Source organism: Callospermophilus lateralis, unplaced genomic scaffold (assembly GCF_048772815.1).
Source record: "Callospermophilus lateralis isolate mCalLat2 unplaced genomic scaffold, mCalLat2.hap1 Scaffold_121, whole genome shotgun sequence".
Taxonomy (NCBI): Eukaryota; Metazoa; Chordata; class Mammalia; order Rodentia; family Sciuridae; genus Callospermophilus; species Callospermophilus lateralis.
The window spans coordinates 675915-695968 of NW_027512399.1; the positions used below are offsets into that span (position 1 = coordinate 675915).

The 20054-nt window shown below is 37.6% G+C and overlaps 1 protein-coding gene and 1 pseudogene across 3 annotated transcripts in view; both read right to left on the reverse strand.

The window, feature by feature from the left end:
- Nucleotides 1-8807: 8807 nt before the first annotated feature.
- On the reverse strand, nucleotides 8808-19260 carry LOC143389875 (TM2 domain-containing protein 3-like). Of its 2 annotated transcripts, none has more exons than XM_077108040.1 (6): nucleotides 19167-19260; nucleotides 17132-17376; nucleotides 14986-15126; nucleotides 13469-13643; nucleotides 11907-11982; nucleotides 8808-9132 (listed from the first exon to the last, which is right to left on the reverse strand). In XM_077108040.1, the coding sequence occupies exons 1-6, from the start codon at nucleotides 19258-19260 to the stop codon at nucleotides 8967-8969; spliced, it is 897 nt and encodes a 298-aa protein (XP_076964155.1). In that variant the 3' UTR covers nucleotides 8808-8966. The 2 variants fall into 2 exon arrangements, with proteins under 2 accessions (XP_076964155.1, XP_076698742.1); XM_076842627.2 differs by lacking the exon at nucleotides 19167-19260 and adding an exon at nucleotides 16606-16698 and having other exon boundaries at nucleotides 14986-15164; nucleotides 17132-17299.
- Nucleotides 18398-20054, reverse strand: part of LOC143387185 (threonine--tRNA ligase 2, cytoplasmic-like) — a 105762-nt pseudogene continuing 104105 nt past the window's right edge. Inside the window, exon 12 of the transcript XR_013154881.1 lies at nucleotides 18398-19569. The product of XR_013154881.1 is annotated as a threonine--tRNA ligase 2, cytoplasmic-like (transcript). The remainder of the gene's footprint in view (nucleotides 19570-20054) is intronic.

Below are 20054 nucleotides of genomic sequence, written 5' to 3' on the forward strand. Positions count from 1 at the left end.
AAAAAGAACTCAAAAATCATTATTTGCTGACAACGTAATCCTATATATAGAGGATTCAAAAATCCCCACTAGAAAACTTCTAGAATCAAGTAATGAATTCAGCAAAGTAGCAGGATATAAAATCAATGCCCATATATCAAATTCATTTCTATACATCAGTGATGAATCCTCTGAAAGAGAAGTTAGGAAAACTATCCCATTCACAATAGCCTCAAAAATAAAAAAAAAAAAAAAACACTTGGGAAGGGCTGGGGCTGTACCTCAGTGGTAAAGTGCTTGCCTACCATGTGTGAGGCACTGGGTTCGATCCTCAGCATCGGATAAAAATAAATAAAGATACTGTGTGTTCATCTACAAATAAATAAATATTTTTTAAAAAAATACTTGGGAATCAATGTAACAAAAGAGGTGAAAGACCTCTACAATGAAAACTATAGAACACTAAAGAAAGAAATTGAAGAAGACCTTAGAAGATGCAAAGATCTCCCTTGTTCTTGAATAGACAGAATTAATATTGTCAAAATGGTCATACTACCCAAAGCACTATAAAGATTCAATGTGATTCCAATTAAAATCCCAAAGTCACTCCTTATAGAAATAGAAAAAACAATAATGAAAATTTTAGTCTGTGGCCAGCGCAGATGGTATGAACAGTTTGGCCATGTGGGAGAATCCTAAGGGAGTTTAAATTAAAGACACAGACTCCAATTACCTTTAAACCAGTTCCAGGACACCTCCTCGAATCCCTAGCCTCAAGCTGCCCAGGGAAGTAGCAAGGTTTACTGAAGAGGCTAGCAAGAGAGAGAAAGAGTATGCCAGGGAGAGGGCTTTTATTGGGGAACAAAAAATTCTGGGAAAAATCCCATCCAATGAAGGTCAAGGGGGCAGTGTTCCAAGGTCAGGTGAGACGATTGGATCTTTGAGGGCAGTAGTGAGACATGCCTCCACACAGACAAGCCCTCGAACCCAAGAAGGGTGGGGAAAGCTCTAATACATAAAAAAGTATCTGAGCGCCTCACACCCAGCTGGGGGGGGGGGGTAACTCAATCACGTGCAAGGATGGCCTCCCACAGAAAATCATTTGGAAAAATAAGAGACTCAGAATAGCCAAGGCAATCCTTAGCAAGAAGAGTGAAGCAGGAAGCATCACAATAACAGACCTCAAACTACACTACAAAGCTATAGTAACAAAAACAGCATGGTATTGACACCAAAATAGACATGTAGACCAATGGTACAGAATAGAAGACACAGAGACAAACCCATATAAATATAATTATCTCATCCTAGACAAAGGTGCCACAAATATACATTGGAGATAAGATAGCCTCTTCATTTGGGAAGACTAAAAATCCATATACAGCAAAGTGAACTAAACCCCTATCTCTCACCATGCCCAAAACTCAACTCAAAGTAGATCAAGGACCTAGGAAATAGACCAGCAATCCTGTGCCTAATAGAGGAAAAAGTAGGAAATAGACCAGCGATCCTGTACTTAATAGAAGAAAAAGTAGGCCCAAATCTTCATCATTTCTGATTAGACCCTGACTTCCTTAACAAGAGTCCTAAAGCACAAGAAATGAAATCAAGAATCAATAAATGGGATGAATACAAACTAAAAAGCTTCTTTTCAGCAAAAGAAACAATCAATAAGGTGAAGAGAGAGCCTACATTTTGGGAGCAAAGTTTTGCCACACACACATCAGGTAGAGCACTAATCTCTAGGATATATAAAGAACTCAAAAAACTTAACACCAAAATAACCAAACAACACAATAAATAAATGGGCTAAGGAGCTGAACAGACACTTCTCAGAAGAAGATATACATTCGATCAACAAATATATGAAAAAAATTAAACTCCCTAGTAATTAGAGAAATGCAAATCAAAGCTACTCTAAGATTTCACCTTATGCCAGTCAGAATGGCAGTTATCAAGAATACAGACAAGAATAAATGTTGGTGAGGAAGTGAGGGAAATGGCACACTCATACATTGCTGGTGGGACTGCAAATTGTTACAACCAATTTGGAAAGCAGTATGGAGATTCCTTAGAAAACTTGGAATGGAACCACCATTTGACCCAGCTATCCCACTCCTTGGTTTATACCCAAAGGACTTAAAATCAGCATACTATAGTGACACAGCCACATCAACGATTAAAGCAGCTCAATTCACAAGAGCTAAACTATGGAAGCAACCTAGGTGCCCTTCAATAGATGAATGGATAAAGAAATTTGGTATATATACATGATGGAATATTACTCAGCATTAAAAAAGAATAAAATTATGGCATTTGCAGGTCAATAGGTGGATTTGGAGACTATCATGCTAAGTGAAGTAAGCCAATACCCAAAAACCAAAGGCCAAATGTTCTCTCTGATAAGAGGATGCTGATCCATAATATGGGGGAAGGCTTGGGAAAAACGAAGGAATTGTGATTGGGCAAAAAGGAGGGAGGGGAAAAGAGAGGGCATGGGAGGAGGAAAGATGATGGAATGAGATGGACATCGTTACCCTAGGTGTATGACTGCACATATGGTGCAATGCTACATCATGTACAGCCAGAGAAATGAAAAGCTGCGCTGCAATTGCACACAATGAGTCAAACTGCATTCTGCTGTCATGTATACCTAATTAGAATAAATAAATTAAAAAATAGCTTCATTGAAAAATGTACACACCATAAAGTTCACTAGTTTAAAGTGTAATTGTCTTTTTTTTCCACTTAGTACATTTTTTGTATCATTTTTTCTTAAAGAAAATATAATTGTATTTTGCATAACTTAAGTTTTGGATAATACAAATATTCTGCAATCTTATACTGTATTATAATAAATATATTGTTTGTAAATGCATCATCTGACTACTTTACAAGACATTATTTTTCAACTTTTAAAACTTGTTCTTTTTAGTTACATGTAACAGTCAAATGTATTTTGACACATCATATATACTTGGAGTATAATTTTCCTTTTTTGTGGTTGTACATGGCGTGAAGTTACACTGATCATGTGTTCATGTGTGAACATAGGAAAGTTATGTCTGATTCATTCTACTCTTCCCCATTCCCATCCTCCCTCCCTTCCAGTGACTCCAAACTGTTGGATGGGGGGAGCCCCTCCCCCATTGTGAGTCAGCATCCTCATCTCAGAGAGAACATTTGGCCTTTGGTTTTTGGGGCATTGGCTTATTTCACTTAGCATGATAGTCTCCACTTCCATCCATTTACCAGAAAATGCCATAATTTCATTTCTTTATGGCTGTGTAATATTCCATTGTGTATATGTACCACTGTATTTTATTTTGAGACATGTCTTGCTACATGACTTGGGGCCTTGTTATGTTACATAGGGCCGTGCAAAGTTGGTGAGGCTGGCTTTGAACATGTAATCCTCCTGCCTCAGCCTCCTGAGCTGCTGGGATTACAGGTGTGCAGCCACTACACTAGACAGTAGAGCATTTTTAAAGTTTGTCCATGTTGTAGCATGTATCAGTACTTTATTCCTTTTTATTATGAAATAATATTCCATGGCATAGATATGCCACATCTGGTTTATGCTTTATGCATCAAAGCATTGGGGTTGTTTACAACTTTCTACTATTAGGGATAATGTAACTATGAAAAAGTTTTAAGTGTATGTATGTGTAGTTTCACTTCTCTTGGGCACACTCCTACAAGTAGAATTGCTGAATCACATGGCAACTCTGACATTTTTGAGAAGTGCTGGCAGGGTGTCATGGCACACACCTATAATCCCAGCAGCTCTGAAAACTAAGGAAAGAGGATTGAAAGTTCAAAGCCAGCTTCAGCAATTTAGAAAGGCTCTAAACAACTTAGGCCCTGTCTCTAAAATATTTTTTAAAAGGGCTGGGGATGTGGTGGCTGAATGGTTAAGCATCCCTGGGTTCAATTCCATGTACCAAAAAAAAAAGTGTGAGACTATTTTCTCAGGTGACTTCCAGCAGTGTCTGAATGTTCCAACTTCTCCACACCTTCACCAATCCTTGTTATTGTCATTATTATTATTATTATTATTATTATTATTATTATTGTCATTCTAGTTAATGTTAAGTGGATCATCTCTCTTCATTTTGTTTGATGTGATGTGGTCAACTTCATGTCAATAAATTCATTTTTTTCATGAGCATTTTGTAAATTTTATTTTGTGTTCACTTCAATGTCCTGTGGTCTGATAGCTGGGGTGAAAGAGTGAAGCAACTAAGACTATATTTTTGTTAGAATATGAGGTCTCTGGTTTCTTTACTAAGGTTTTTTAACTTCCTCTAGGTAGTGAGTGGGTTTTGTGGTCTGTGGGGGTTCACCTTGGATTTCAATTCTTTCTTTGGTTCAGTGTGGAACCTCCTTGTGCATTAAGGCATCCATCCTAGTTGTTCACTAGCCCCTCCCCTCCTCTTGTAGTGACAGGGCGCAGATAAGAATATTATTCCCCTTCTGCCAGTAAATTTGTCTAGCTAGTGAGAGTCTCTGGATTTTGCTAATTCACCGGGACCATTTGAGGGAGTAATTTTGTATACCTGAGCAATAAGTTGTTCTTCCCTTCCCACTTCTCTTTGACGTTTCTGGCATTTAATTGGATTTTAGCTCATTTGTGACTGTTTGCCAGTTTTTCTGTGGGAAGAATGTGTTTGTTTCTATTAGATTGCTGTTGGTTTTTTATTTGAAAAGGGGGATGCCATGATCTAGCTGCCCTCTACCACCTTTTCAAAAAGTGTCCTTAGCAGTAGTTGTAGGTGTTTGGCTTACTCCTGGAAATTCCTCATTATTCATTCAACCGTCACTGTATACCTACTGTGTGTTCAGTAGGGCTGTCCAAGCTGGACTATAACAGAGAAAAAGACTCTTGCCTGCCCTCATGGAGTCTCTTGATAAATTATGCCCAAGTCTCTCAAGAAAAACTTGTTTTGCATAAAAATATTTTTTGCATAAAAATACAGAATATAATTTCAATACTTCAAATCTCAGAATTCATACCAAATTCCACTAGATTGTAACAGTAACTTACAGGGGCTGGGTGTATGAGAGCACTTACTTAGCATGAGCAAGGCCCTGGATTTAATCCTCAGTACCACGAATAATAATAATTAATTTACAGCATGAGGACTATAATTATTGTATTATATGCTGGAAATTTGCTGAGTAGATTTTAAGTGATCTTACCACAAAATAGGCAATTATGTGTAATCATAGATATAGGAATAATTTCACTACCTATATTAAAACATCATGTATATCATAAATATATACAATTAAAAAAATTAAGAGCCAGAGGATACAGCTCAGTGTAGAGCCTTTGCCTAGCAGGCATGATGCCCTGGGTTTGATCCTCCCCCAGTAACACACATACATACATACACAATGATACAAACAATAAAAAAAATGTTTAACCTTCATACCCTCTATATTCTTTTCGTTTTTATTCTTATAGATGGACACAATACTTTTATTTATTTACTTTTATGTGGTGCTGAGGATCAAAACCAGTGCCTTACACATGCTAGGCAAGTGCGCTGCCACTGAGCTACAATTGCAGCCCCTACCCTCTACATTCTTGTGACACTTCATACTTAATCAAAAGTGCTTTTGTTGGATATGGCATGGACAGAGGGGAAGCTGAAGATCAGGGGTAAAGGAAATCTGTCTTCATTTTGGAGCTCTCTCCATGTCATATTTGAAAAGCTGCATCAGACATAGCTCATTTTCCACTCATTGCTCACGGTATGAATTAAAATCACTTGCAAATTCCTTAGCTGATGATGCACCAAAAATAAATGCAATTCTGGCATAAGGTATTAAAAAAAAGCACAGTGAAACATAATGGTATTGCTTAGAGAAGATATTTTTACATTTTTAAGTCTTGAGGCATACGAGATTTTTAAAATATCTTTTTATAAGCACCATAAAGCAGAATGGCTCCCTCAGTCATTTGGAGAAATCGGAGCAACATGGTGCTATAGACAAATATTTATCCAAAGCCAATTTCTGAATATTATGTTGCTGCAGCCACATCAAGTGCCCTGAAATTCTTAAATGATTATTTCAAAACCTCCAAGACACTCGGGACATTAACACACTCAGCAAATATATGAAGGACTCTGTGTTCAAGGCATTATACTAAGGACAAAGGGAATGATAGAAATAAATAAAATGGCACCTTCCTGTGAGGAATTACTGGGTATAATATGCAAGAATGCTGACATAGCAAAGTAAAGATATAAAGACTACATAATGACAGATGGCAAGCTGCAGTGATAAATCCTGAATATCTAGAGAAACATCAAGAGAGGGTTGACTGATATGGTCCCCAACCTGTGTAAACAGGTTCCCTAATATTCCCTAGTCAGAACTCATAGAACACATTCTATGGTCTCTTTATGTCCCTCCCAAAATTCATGAAATCTTACCCCCCTTGCACAAAGGCAACGGTATTTAGAGGTGGGGCCTTAGGGACATGATAAGTCCATAGAGTGGAACCCTCATGAAGGAATTAGTGCCCTTCCTTATGAAAGTGGCCCCAGAGAGACCCTCCACACTAATACCATGTGAGGACACAGAAAGGCGTGCTATGCGAAAAGGGGCCTTTACCAGATATTAAATCTGCCAGCACTTTGATCTTGGACTCCATTTCCGTGAGAAATGAAGTTGTTATGTAGAAGCCATCCAGTTCATGGTGTTGTTATGGCAGCTCAAAGGGACTGCTATAGAAATGGATAGCAGAGGAATAGAACCCCAGGCCAAAGCCAAACATGGCATTTTGCTGCCAGTACAAGCCCATGGGATTTTTAACGGTTTACACTCACCCTCACTGGTGTTCTTTGAAAGTGTATTTTATTCTGCAGTTTTTTTAAGGGGCTGTTCATCATTCATAAGATTGAATGCAGAGAACAAGACTCTTGCTTCCATCATTCATAGGATTGTTCAAACTGTATTTGTAAATTTCTTCATATTTCCTACTAGTTCTCTGCCTCAGAGACTTGACTCCACCAAATCCTTGGTATAAAGGTATCCCTGATTGGCTTATACACTTTAAGTTCCAAAGGCCAGCCCCCTGTGCAAACTTTTTAGGATTTGAGAACAAGTTCATTCATATTTTTTTTTATGGATTCTGAATCTTCGAGCTTTCACCTTTTAAACAAGGCAGCTTTGTTATTTAAGTCAGGTCCAAAAACTATAAAAATGGTCAATTATCAGCTGGGTGTGGTGGCACATACCTGTAATCCCAGAGACTTGGGAAGCTGAGGCAGGAGGACTGCAAGTTCAAAGTCCAGTCTCAGTAACTTAGTGAGAGTTTATCTCAAAATAAAAAGGACTGGGAGTAGGGCTCAGTGGTAGAGGGCCCTTGGGTTCAATCCTCCAGTACACACACACACACACACACACACACACACACACATACATACACACATATATATTTTTCTCCAATTGTCAAGGAAGCTGATATTTATTTCTTCCAGGAGCAATGTGTACAGCCAGTAACTTCCTACCAACCCCATTCCCTGACTCCACCACGTGTGGTTGCTCAACAGGGAAATGTTAAGAGATTCTATTCTACATAGAGCTAAATAATTAAGAGGATAATTTTATTATAGTTAACAAAGGGCTGCTTTTTGCTGTTTAAAAGTTATTTTCTAAGGAAATGCCAGTTCAACCATGAGTGTCACAAATAAGAAAAAAGTATTAATTTGCCCTTTAAAAGTCCACACAAACTGTGAAAAAACAATTGCCTCAAATTATTGCTCTATGCTCACAGACAAGTTTCTAGGAAAAAAAAAACTTATGATTGGCTGCTTTGGAAGTAGAATGGGAAAGCAAATGTAAAGAGGATGCACCACCTAGTGACCAGAGCTGGAACTGCTCTTGATGAAAACCAGACATACTTAATCAAGAAGACACCCATTCTTCAAAGGCAAGTTACCACCAAAATGATTTAATTCTCTTTTCAGGGAACCTGTAATTAGCAAATAAACTAGAAAAAAATAAGAGTCCATCTCATGATATTTATGTAGATACTCCCAAGAGATATTTTATAGCTTCTAGATCAGGTATGATGGTTAAGTCTTCTGGCTATTAATATGTGCAGATGTTTAAAAAGCAATACACACAGACACCTAAGTTTGAAAAGAAGAATGTTAAGGATATTTAAATGTTTCAAAAGCAACCTTGAGTAGAACCCACTTTGAATAATTGCTTTTCTGTCCAATAAAGGGTTCACGAGAGAACTACAATAATTCAAAAACATTTATCACATTTACCAACACTTCCACTTTATCAATAAAGACTGCTGGAATGTGGCAAAAATAAACATTTTACTTCTTAATAATAAAGGTAAGTTGTTATGACTATTCAAGATATTTAAATATAAAAACAGGTGTACAATATTTCTTAAGAGTGTAATTTTATTAATTTTAATACATTTGCAACCCTCTACCTTATTAACAAAATTTGAATCATGGCAATTAAACACATAAGTTCTACATTTTACTTTATAAAGACCAGACTATACTGCAAAGCTCAAAAGATGACTGAAGCAGACATAGAAAACCTTAGTTAGGTAACAGAATCAGAGCTCACCCATTCTCTACATTCACAGCTGAATGGCTTTTCAAGACATCCCCTTCAGGTTGGAGATACAAACCACAGATTGACTCAAGCAACAATAAAACTAACTTCATGGAATTAAATGGTCTTTCCATCACTGCAGAATTTGTTCTTCTGGGTTTAAGTTTATATTTTTTCACAGAAAAAAAATAATTCAGGTAAATAAAAACAAATTCCAGGTTAGCATGTTCAGTGTTTAACTTCTTTATTTTACCTTTATCAAGGCAAGCAAAGTACAGATGCTGTACATTAAAAACATACAAACACACAACTCACAACACATCAGTTACTATAGGCCAACAGACCTTTTCCTAAGGATTGCTCCTCTCTGAAGCACATAACCACAGCTAAATGTACAAAGAGCCATCTGCTAGTCCCACGTAGCCAACTCCAATTAGCAAGACATCTATTAGTGTCAATATTCCCAGGCCACCAAAGCTGAAGAGCTTGCCCAGGCCTTCACGCCACTGGCCCAGGTAGAAGCGGTCTGCTCCAAACCCACCTAGTGTGATGCTGCAACAAAAAAGTAGGCTGAAATCTGTAAATGTAGCCAGCTATGGCTTAATATCCACGCCAAGTCACATTTGTGAAAAGGTCTTAAATTATAACAACCCCTAGTTAGAGCATAAATGACCATTTCATAAATTCACAACACCAAATAATGCTGGGCAAGACTGCTTATCAAAAATAAACACATATGGCTTAGCATGTACAGGGCCTAGGATTCAATCCCCAGCACCAAGAAAAAAAATGAATAAAGATGCACACAATTTTTAACCATGGTGAAAGATATGTTTTTCTCTTTTTAATAAAAATAATCAATTTCATTGCTTTTTAATCAAATTAGTCTGACAGAAAGTGTTCTGACATGTAGTCCTGAGCTGGAATCTTGAGACATATACCACAATGAAGTAAACCAGATAAAGTTGTCTTAACTTTCTTCAGTCACTTTTTTTCTTTTTCGTATTGGGGATTGAACTCAGGGGCACTCGACCACTGAGCCACATCCCCAGCCCTATTTTGTATTTTATTTAGAGACAGGGTCTCACTGAGTTCAGCACCTTGTTTTTGCTGAGGCTGGCTTTGAATTCACAATCCGCCTGCCTCAGCCTCCCCAGCCACATGCCCGGCTTTTCAGTCACTCTTATCTAAAAATTTAGTATTACGAATTAATGATTCTTTTTTTTTTTAATAAGAAATGTTGTAGTATATTAGTAAAATGCTTAACTAGGGAAAATTTCAAATTTAAGTGCTTCAAATCTTAAGATCTAACAATATCAGGAAAATATATATTATAAAAATTTCAAAACTCAAATGAAAGGAAAGAGTAGAAAATAGTTTCCATGAGCCAGCTCTCATGATTATTCACATTCAGCCAACTCTGTTTTGATATTGTTAACCTACACCCTCCCCCTACTGCAGAAGACTGCTGGCTCTGTGTTTCCAAAGGAGGTTCTGCATTTGTAGTCAATCAACCACAGATCAAAAATATTTTTTGGGAAAAAAACTGCATCTGTACTAAAAATGCACAGACTTTTCTTTTTGCCCTTATTACCTAAACAATATAGAATAACAACTATTAACATAGCATTCAGGGCTGGGGTTGTGGTTCAGTGGTAGAATGCTCGCCTAGCATGTGTGAGGAACTGGGTTCAATCCTCAGCACCACATAAAACTAAATAAATAAAGTCATTTTGTTCATCTAAACTAAAGAAAAACATTAAAAAAAAAACTATAGCATTCACATTGTATCAGGTATTATAAATCATCTAGAGATGATTTAAGCATGTGGAAGGATATCTACAGTTCTTTGCAAATACTATGCTATTTTACATAAAGGATGTGAGTATCCAAGTGGACCCTGGAATCAACACCCCAAGGCTTCTGAGGGACAACTGTACTTTGGGGCACATCTCATTTACAGAGAATATTTTAAAAGTACTATGTTAACCCTGAACTCCTTGAAAATGCAAATTGTAAATTGTTTGCAAAGAAAATATGAGATCCATTTTTAATATGTGCCTAAGTGTTCAGTAAGATGCCGTAAAACTGGAAATAAAACATTGATTTAAAAAAAGAAAAAAAAAAGTACTACGTTAAACTCAATGAAGGAAACAATTTTTAAGTCCTTAAATGTATCATGGTAATGTAAGATGTTAACTATGCAGCAGACACTGGGTGAGGGGTGTGCAAGAAACTCTCTACCATCGTTATGACATTTATATAAGTCTAAAATTACTTTAAATTAAAAAGTTTTCTTTTAAAGTCAATTGCTAGTTTAATTTGAATAATTAACTGACAAAAACTATGTATGGCCAGCTGTCAAATCTTATTTTGTCATGTCTAATTTCCTATCTTGGATTCCTCTTTTACTTTCCAGTAAACCTCTGGTCAGCACAAACCCTAATGTAATGTCTCTCAACAATGGGCAATTTGGCCTTCTAGGGAACATTTAGCCAGGTCTGGAGGCATTCTGATTGTCCCCACTGGGGGAATGGGGTATGACTGACAACTAGTAGTAGGTATAGGCTAAGGACACTTACTGAACATTTTTACTATGAACAGGACAGCTCTACTACAAAGAATTATTTGGCTCAAAATGTCAACAGGGAGAAGGTTAAAAAATCCTGCCCTATGTCACATATCGCAGGTCTCAGGCTCTAACATCAAGACTTCATGGTAGATAACATAACTTTTTGATTAAACATTTAACCAGGGCCCCACTTGTCTTTCCCCTTAGTGGGAAGACTGATATAATCCTAATGAAAAGTTTAAAATATAAACATTTTAAGAGTTATAGATCTGTAATTATCTGGATGATAAAATTATAGATTATTTAGTTTTTCTTTATTTTCCACTTTTCATTATATTATAATAAACTTATATAAAATAGCTTACATTATATAAAATAATGTTATTTTTTATAAGGTCAATGTTACTTAAAATTTAAAAATATACCTTGCAAAACCTTCATATTTTAACGTATGCATTTTACTGATTCACATAGGTTCAGGATGGGAACCCTGATTAGTCCTAATGCTCTACAATAACAACTTAATTAAGTCATTTCTAGAATGACTTAAAATCTAAATATGCCTGCAGCTAAATTCTACAAAAGTACTGACTGATCTTTTTACCTATCTGCACCTGTGTTTTCTAGAGGCTATCTAACAGAAGTGGTAGGATCTTAGCAAAGGATGTGTCTGGCTAAGCCTAATGTTTGAAAAATTTCATTGATCCCAAAGAAATCCAAATGGTATTTTTAACTTATTAATACCAAAGCTTACCTTAGAGCCATAGCAGTCGACCACTTATAACCTCCAGTCCAATTACAGTATAGCATTTTGGGAAAAGTACGATTACCTTACAAAAAGAAAAAGGAAAACACTCTACATTAAAAAATGGGTACAAAAATACTCTCAGAGATGTCATTATAACTAGTGCCTTATAATTTAGAATCAAAAGGTCACCTCTATTTATAATTAGTTTTACTCTAGTTGATAACACAAAGAAAGTCCTTACCATCTATAAGCACAGATTTAATATTTAAATCAGTTAAGTTGGTGTTAAAATTTAAAGAATATGAAATACTCTACTAGATATCAAAACTTTGGGTGAAGACAGATATATACAACAGGAAGAGCCAGCCCAGAACCAGCACCACATATAAACATTTGACATATAATAGAGAGTGACAGAGATGAGCTGCAAAATTGGCTATCTATGCGGGAGGAAACAGAAAGGTGAACTTGCCTCCTAACATCTACCAAAGTCAATTTCTCGTGGATTATAGTACTAACTGTGAAAGGCCAAATTTCCAGTTTTTAAAAGAAAATAAATATAGAAAATTATGAACCTGGGGTGGGAAAAGAAACAACAAAAAGTAGTAGTTAACTATAAGACTAATTATTTAATCACATTTTCAAAATTCTATTAATCAAAAGATACTCTAAGGAAAGTGGGGAGGAAAAAAGTCAAAATCTGGGAGTTTTAGGGTCACCTAAGGACAGTACCAAGAATATAAAATAATACCAGAAATCTTTAATATTAGACAAAACCTAAAGATAAGACATACTGAAGATCTAGATCATCAAGAATAGTTATGGGCTACCACTGGTGGGAATGTAAATTTCAGAATGTAAACCACTCTAGAAAATAAGACCTGAGGGAGAATATATGCCAGACACACTGCTACAAATATACAAACAGAAGATAGGTACAGAAATTTTAAGAGTTACTGCAATAGGTGAAAACAGCAAAAAATTCAATACCTTGGAGACTGGATACACTGTTGATACAATTTTATAATTTATAATCTGACAGTGTAAAAATAATAAGAGAAGTCCCATTAGAGCCCTAATGTTGAGAGGAAAGAGGTCCCAGAAGACCACAGTCTTATGTTATTTTATACATCTAATCTAAAATAAAGAGCATATCACACTATATTACACACACTTACACACACACACACACAAACAGAACCACAGAATATTTTAAAAGGGAAGTGGATGATGAAATTCAAAAGTTGTTACCTCTATGGAGAATGAAGAACAAGTGGACAAAGGGAACATTCAGGTGGTTACAATGTATCAGAATTGTTCATTGTTAATCAGGGGAAATTCAATTACAGTGTTTTAGATCTGAGATATTTTTTGTTTTATGCAATTTTGTATTTAAAAAGAGTTGCACATTTTCCATACATTTCTTTTTCAGTCCATCAAGTCTACTAATGCAGATTGGCACAACTAAAAAACCGCTGGTGTATATGATAAAATAATTAAATTTTCAAGTTTCTGGTGAACTTAGAAATACTTTGTTTATGAAATTCCTTGAACTCTGACTGACTTACCCAAGCAATGGATGTGATCCCGCACTGTGCAGTTGGTAGTGTAACGTTGCCGAGGACAGGACACTGTCATGCAGCTGGTGGAATTGGAGCACTCATAATCTGTTTCAGGAAGCTGCCAGCAAAATCTGCAAGTCATGTTGATGATAAAGCTCTTTTGGGATTTGAAGTCTTGATCCTACACATCGAAGGACACAGAATTACTCAATCATAATACAGTTGTTTGCCATCATGTCATTAAGACCACATAGTCATATAATACAAAATTTCTAAATTATGTATATTTAAGAACTAGCAGTAAGTGGGAGAAAAATAGACACAAAAACAATATGTATGCAAAACAAATGTATGTTGTATGATCTTATAATCATAAAAATATACACCCAAATATATACTACCTACCAAAGTGGGGAAAAACCTACATAAACTCACATCAAAATAGCAAAAGTTATTTCAAGGTGATAAGATTATTTTATCACTTTTGCCTAATTAACTTATTTTTTAATCAGTACATGAATTTTTATTTTAATTATTTATTTATTTTTGTGCCAGCAATTGAACTCAGGGATGCTTAACAGAGTACATATATTTTAGTAGTATAGAAAAAGATTATTTTATAAGGTCATAGTCACAGATAGCTGCCTGATGCTTCTGTGAGCATAGCACACTGCCTTGCTTCCAAGTTCCCAATTTTCCCAGCATTTTCCAGCTTAGAACAATCACATGGCATATATGTCTGAATTGCTGTGTGTCATGTAGTTCTTCTCAGTTGGGTTGCCTATTGGGTGACCATGCCAAGTGCTCATGGAGATGACAGCAGGAGGAAAAACCCTGAGGTGCAGACTGCAACTGGAGATGGCAGGGAAGACCTGGAACTCAGAAGCAAGGGAATGTGCTATGCTTACAGAAGCACCAAGCTGGGATTAGGGAAACTGGATCCTCCTCCAAACTTGCAGCTCAGTGACCCTCAAAAAAGGACACTCTTACCTTTCTTTCAGCTATATTTCTATCTGGGATTTATTTTGGACAAAACAGGGACTTAATTTTTTTTTTCCAGAGAGGTATGCAGTCATCCCAACATTTACTGAATCCATCTTGTCATTACAAAGAACTGACTTCTTTGCAAGCTCATCTATGTAAAAAGAGATTTTCATGCCTCTATATTATACCAGTTCTTACTACCAAGAACACAGAACCCATCTGCAGGGATTACACCCACTTCAGAAACACTAGTAAAATGAGACCTTCTCCAGGTCTTACAAAACAACATTTCTGTCCTGCACATTTTCATATAATACCAACTGGCTTGTCAGTTACCAACATAATTGGAACAGTAGCAATTTGATAAGGAAGGGAATACAGGATTTTAAAATTTATTTCTATTTATGTACTTTATAGGGCTGTTATAAAAGAATACAAAAACAATTTCAGAATATCCCTCCAACAGTCAAATCTAACAACACTTTTAACTTGGGAATTTACAATGCATTTATTTAGAATAGGTAAGCTGCAGTACTTACAACACATGTAACAGAAGGTTTCACTGTGCAGTCAAAAGTGACAGGCTTCCCATAGACACAGGAGAAATTTGTAGCACAGTCTATACAGTCTGCAGGAAGTCTGCTACACAAACCACTGCTTGGACACTTCATCGGTACTTTCTGTGAGAGGTGAGAGAGTGGCTTATTCTCTCTTGACACTGATCAGAATAACAGGAAAACAATTTTTCTAAGGTGAAGAGACACAAACATTAGCAATGAGACACTATGCTGGAATGCAAAAAGCACTAAGTTGGAGTCAGAGTCAGAGAGACACCTACAATTAAAGTATGGTTCTGGCACCAACCAGCTGTATGACCAGGTGGGCAACATACTGGTAAAAAGTATTTCAGTCCTGCCTCCTAAGTGGCCATGAATATTGAAGATGCTCATGTACAAATAATGTAGAGAAAATGTTAGGTGCATGTTAGGAGCTCAAAAAATCTACCATTTATAAGATGAAAACCTAAATCTTAGACAAGGTAGGAGTTATGGAAAATCTCAGGGAATCTATGGTACAAATGAAGCCAGAATTCAAATCTCCCCATTTCCAATCCAAAATTCTTTTCATTCAAATTTACTGGATAGGAAATGAAGCCACTGACACCTTTGGTGTACCAACTCTAGAAAACACTTTGTCATTATTCCACACTGATATTTCAATAAGCCATATTTGCTAATATAATATTTATATTTTTATAACAAGGTTCAAATTAATTCCATATTTTAATAATTTTTTCAGCAAGTTGCAACGTTTTTCCCAATCCAAACAATGGGGCAACACATTTTTTACAGTTAATAGAACATAAAAGTCACTAGTATTAATGAGAAGAGGGGTTTTAAAAAATGTGTAAAAGAGCCAAGAATTCTTGCGTTTTCTCTTTAAAAAAATGCATTAATTCACATTCAAATAAAAATCCTAAAATACCTCTTCCAGTTTTGAGTCATTAGTATAATGGAACTCTAAAGGAATGAAACTACTTTCCATTTACCAAACACCACTGTATTAAGCAGTCAATCTACAAAATACAATTTTCTTTTCTACTGTTCCTATTTTGACATGGCTGGACACTTTAGAACCACAACTGCTTTCAGGCAGTTAGGCTAACCTCACAGCCTGAATGGAGAGGAAACAAAGGCCCAAGAGGGGTGAATAATTTCCTCAAGTTCCCAATAGCACCATGAGACTCAAGACTTCAGTCTCCATTAATCCCTCTCATACGCTTCCAATTCATACAGCATTGGGGGACCTTTTAATCACCAGCAGGAACTGGGTGCTAGAAATAGAAGGGATTTTCTGAAGGGAAAGAAGCACTGGTTAAAGGTTACTTTGATCGAGGAAGTGGAAAAATAACAGAAATAAGACTGAAATGAGAAGCGTGAGGTTGGAAAAGAGATGAGGTAGGAATGTCAAAAGGTATTCAAATACCAAAACTGTCTACTGAAAATGGCTGTGTATCTGCCCGTATTTCACATAACCTAAGATACAATGCACAGTCAAAAATTAAGTGACTTCGTATACTAAAAGAAACTGTATCAAAAACAGAAAGAAACTACTATATATAAAAAGGCACATTTACTAGAATAGAAAACGTCTAGTACCTGCTGCCCTGGGAACTACTGTGAATGTACGTGTTGGGCCTGGATCCTTTATTGCCTGAGCCAGCGGCTGCGAATGCTCTAAATTTAAGGATCCTACAATTAGAGAAACACGTTATCCCGGGATATGAAAACCTTGATCTGTGTGGTTAACACGCAAGTACTACACCAAGCCAATAACTGCTCTTGAAAACCTCAGGGTCTGACTTCCCCAAGACAGAAAACTGAAAGGGCGCATCACCAATAGGGTCTACACCGTTTCGAGTCTGCAGGTAACAAAGGCGGTTTTAAGTTCGGTTTCTGTTTCCCCGGTGGAGCCCCAGAGAGTTCCCTCTCAGCTGGAGGGTTCGGTAGAGAGGTAGCTGAGCACAGGCTCCGGCGAGGCATCCAGGGCACGCCAGACTGCAGCTACCCGCCGCCCACCGCCCAGCACGCAGCCTCTGTGGTCCTGGCCCCAACGCTTCTAGCAGCTCCTGGAACCCTCTAAACTCTCAGCCCGCCCTGGCGCGACCCCCGACCTTTAACTCACCACCACCAGATAGAATGTAGAACTGCGAGAGGAAGAGCAGCACGCGACACAAGCGGCGGAGGCACAGGAGCGGTCCCGCTGCAGCTGCCATCTTGCCGGCGCCCGCGCACTTCCGGGCCGGGGGCGGGGTTCCCGGCGCGCTCCTAATGGGGGCGTGTCCGGGCGCAGCCTGAGGATTCCAGGGCGCAGGCGCTCTGAAGCTGTGGTCCCTGCGCTATTCTGCGTGGTCCTCTTCTTCGCTGCACCTGCGGAAGATCACCTGGAGGAGTGCAATCGCCTGACCCGGTGAAAATGCTCGGTCCCCAAGGGTCCCTCACACTATTTGACTAGACGCGTGCCCCGCCTCCTTCTCCTTCCACTGCTGGAGCCTGGGAAAGGATCGCTGTAGTACCGAAATTCACCCCTGAAGTGACTGAAGGTAGAGGCGGAAATTTGGGAAGTTAGGCACTATATTCAGGTAGTTGGATGCATACGTTTAGAGATAAATGTTGCTACTGTGTGCTAGGTACTGTGCGAAGGTGCTGGGACCACATTTCATAACTGGACCTGCCTTACTAGCCAACTCCTTAAGGATACGTGGTATTTAGAGAAAATTCCTGTACGACTGGGGAAAAGCCCGATGTGGGATTTTTCACGCGAAAGGAAGGTCTGAGCACAGCCTCTCCCCGAAGGCGACCAGCCTAGGGTAAGAAAGGGAACGCTTTACCCACCTATGTCTGTTCCCAGCACAGCAGACGTCTTGGGGTGCCTCTCTATTCCACCCCTCTTTACCCGCCACAAGATCGTTCACTTTGGGGTCTTCGGGCTGCCCATGAAATAGGCCGAATTCGGGCCCCTCTAAAACTGAGAGCAGCTTCCTCATGCTAAGAGAGTAAAGGCTGAGGAGCTGACCTCCCCTGGTCTAAGAGACTCCAAGGAAGCCCACAATGCCAAACTGTTCCCTGCCCTGCACTCTATCGTAGGCTAACTAAATCTGCATATGGGTATTTCCTAATTTTTGTCTCACTTTGCCTGCCTCTTCTCTTTTTTTAAAAGCTGTCTTTATCCTCAGAGCCTCCCAAGATGGAATTGTGAAATAAAAATTTTCTTCTAACTTCCTTCAAAGCTGGCTTTAAATAAAAAACCTGCTTTCCTACCAATTTGAATATTTGGGTAGCAACCAGCAGTGGAGTAGCCTCTTCTCCAGGGCTGTATTACTGTCACTCTCTAACACCCACTCTTTGACTTGCACTTTTGATGAGTGAAAGAAGAAAAAAGAACACGGAATAACCACTGGCACATGCTTTAAAATTTTTATCACAAGGTACACTTATTACTACTACACAGGCCTGACATATGACACTTTGTTTACCAACTATTTCACAGTTCACATTCCTCAGGAAGTAAAAATCAGAAATCATTTTGAGTCTATAAATCAATAAAATGTCATTCCCAACAAAAAAGCAATTTAACTCTAAGTGAGCATCTTACTGGTATAAGCCCAAAGCCGAAACAAGGAAACACTGTGTGATGCATTTTATTGGGAAATTCATTATTTCTAAAGACGAACAAAGCTCACTTTTTAATTAGAAGCATTAAAACTGCAACTCTTAAACTACAATGCAAATAACAGATTCCACAACACTGAATTTCTTTGATTTTATGAGTCCTTTGTCAGTAATTCAATATTTATTAATACTGCTTTACTTATTGTTGCCGGGTAGTTAAAACAAATTAAGTAATGATTCCATTTAAATGAGATAAAGTTTCAATGTTAACTTAAAAACAGCCATAAAAATACCTGAGACATAAGAAAATAAGATTTCCCCTCAAAGTCAAAAAGGCTTTGTGGACTTTTAATGGAACCCATCTTTTTTCCTCCTTTTTTCTTAGTGCTTGGGATAGAACCCAGGTCCTTTTGAATTCTAAGCAAGCGCTCTGCAACTGATATCTATCCCTAGCCTTGAAGCCTATCTGCTGAAAATCACAAGTCTTAGCAATAACTTCATATATCTCATTTTCTAGTGTTTCCATGTTGCAATGAATAATAGCTCACCATTGAGGTCTCTGAAGTCATTGACTGCTTGGAAATTTCCCAAGCTTCTCTTCTTATCATCTTCAGAACACATTAATGAATTAACTTTATACATATATGCTAATCATTCACTGTGACCCATTTCAACTGATCCCATGAGTGGATCCATCAGTGGGTCCAAAGTTCTTAGAAGTTCTAACATGTTAATTAGTTAGGAAAAATACATTTGCAAAGGTCAAAATAGATTACATAGAAGCAAGTACAAGGAAAGCACTTTAAAAGTCTTCCTCAGCATTTAGTGTACGTGATTTCTTGAGATTCTTCAATTTATTAATGGCAGAAGTTACTGAAATCTCTCCATGAATTTTGTTGTCCCTTGTTCGAACATTTACAGCATTATTTATCTTTTCTTTTTCTCCAAACACTGTAGAAAGGAAGGGAAATAAATCAACCATTAAGTCAACAGTGGTATTATGAGTCTAACAGAATTTTTCTTCAGTATTAGTCACTAATGGTCTATCTAATGGTCATTAAGTTTATGCTTTAGCTGAGTGTCTTGAGGTAAGGAATGACTTATAATCAAATCTTTTTATTGCTCTCTTGAGAATACAGTATTGTGGCCATGGGGCATGAATTAGAGCAGGAAATCTTACAGATCCCCTGACTCTACCTGGTGATACTCGATAAGTCAAAAGATGCACACAGACCCATGCTGGCCAACCAGAATTTTCTGGGATGTGGGCAAAAAGCTTGTTCTCGGTAGTAATCCATATTGTGAGATGATAGCAGGAATCTGCAGCCATGTTTCTTGCCACACAAAAGGAACAAACTGGTCCACTGATAATTCCAACAAACTAGATACTCAAGTGAAGCATACATGACTGTGCAAAAACAGGAACCAGAAATGGG

Excerpts from the sequence above, each read along its gene's own strand:
- LOC143389875 (XM_077108040.1), bottom strand. The coding sequence starts at position 19,260 with ATGTATAAAGTTAATTCATTAATGTGTTCTGAAGATGATAAGAAGAGA. Across the intron at positions 15,127-17,131 it reads CTACATTCTATCTGGTGGTG|AAAGTACCGATGAAGTGTCC; the intron begins GTGAGTTAAAGG and ends CACCTCTCACAG. Across the intron at positions 11,983-13,468 it reads GGATCACATCCATTGCTTGG|GTAATCGTACTTTTCCCAAA; the intron begins GTAAGTCAGTCA and ends TCTTTTTGTAAG.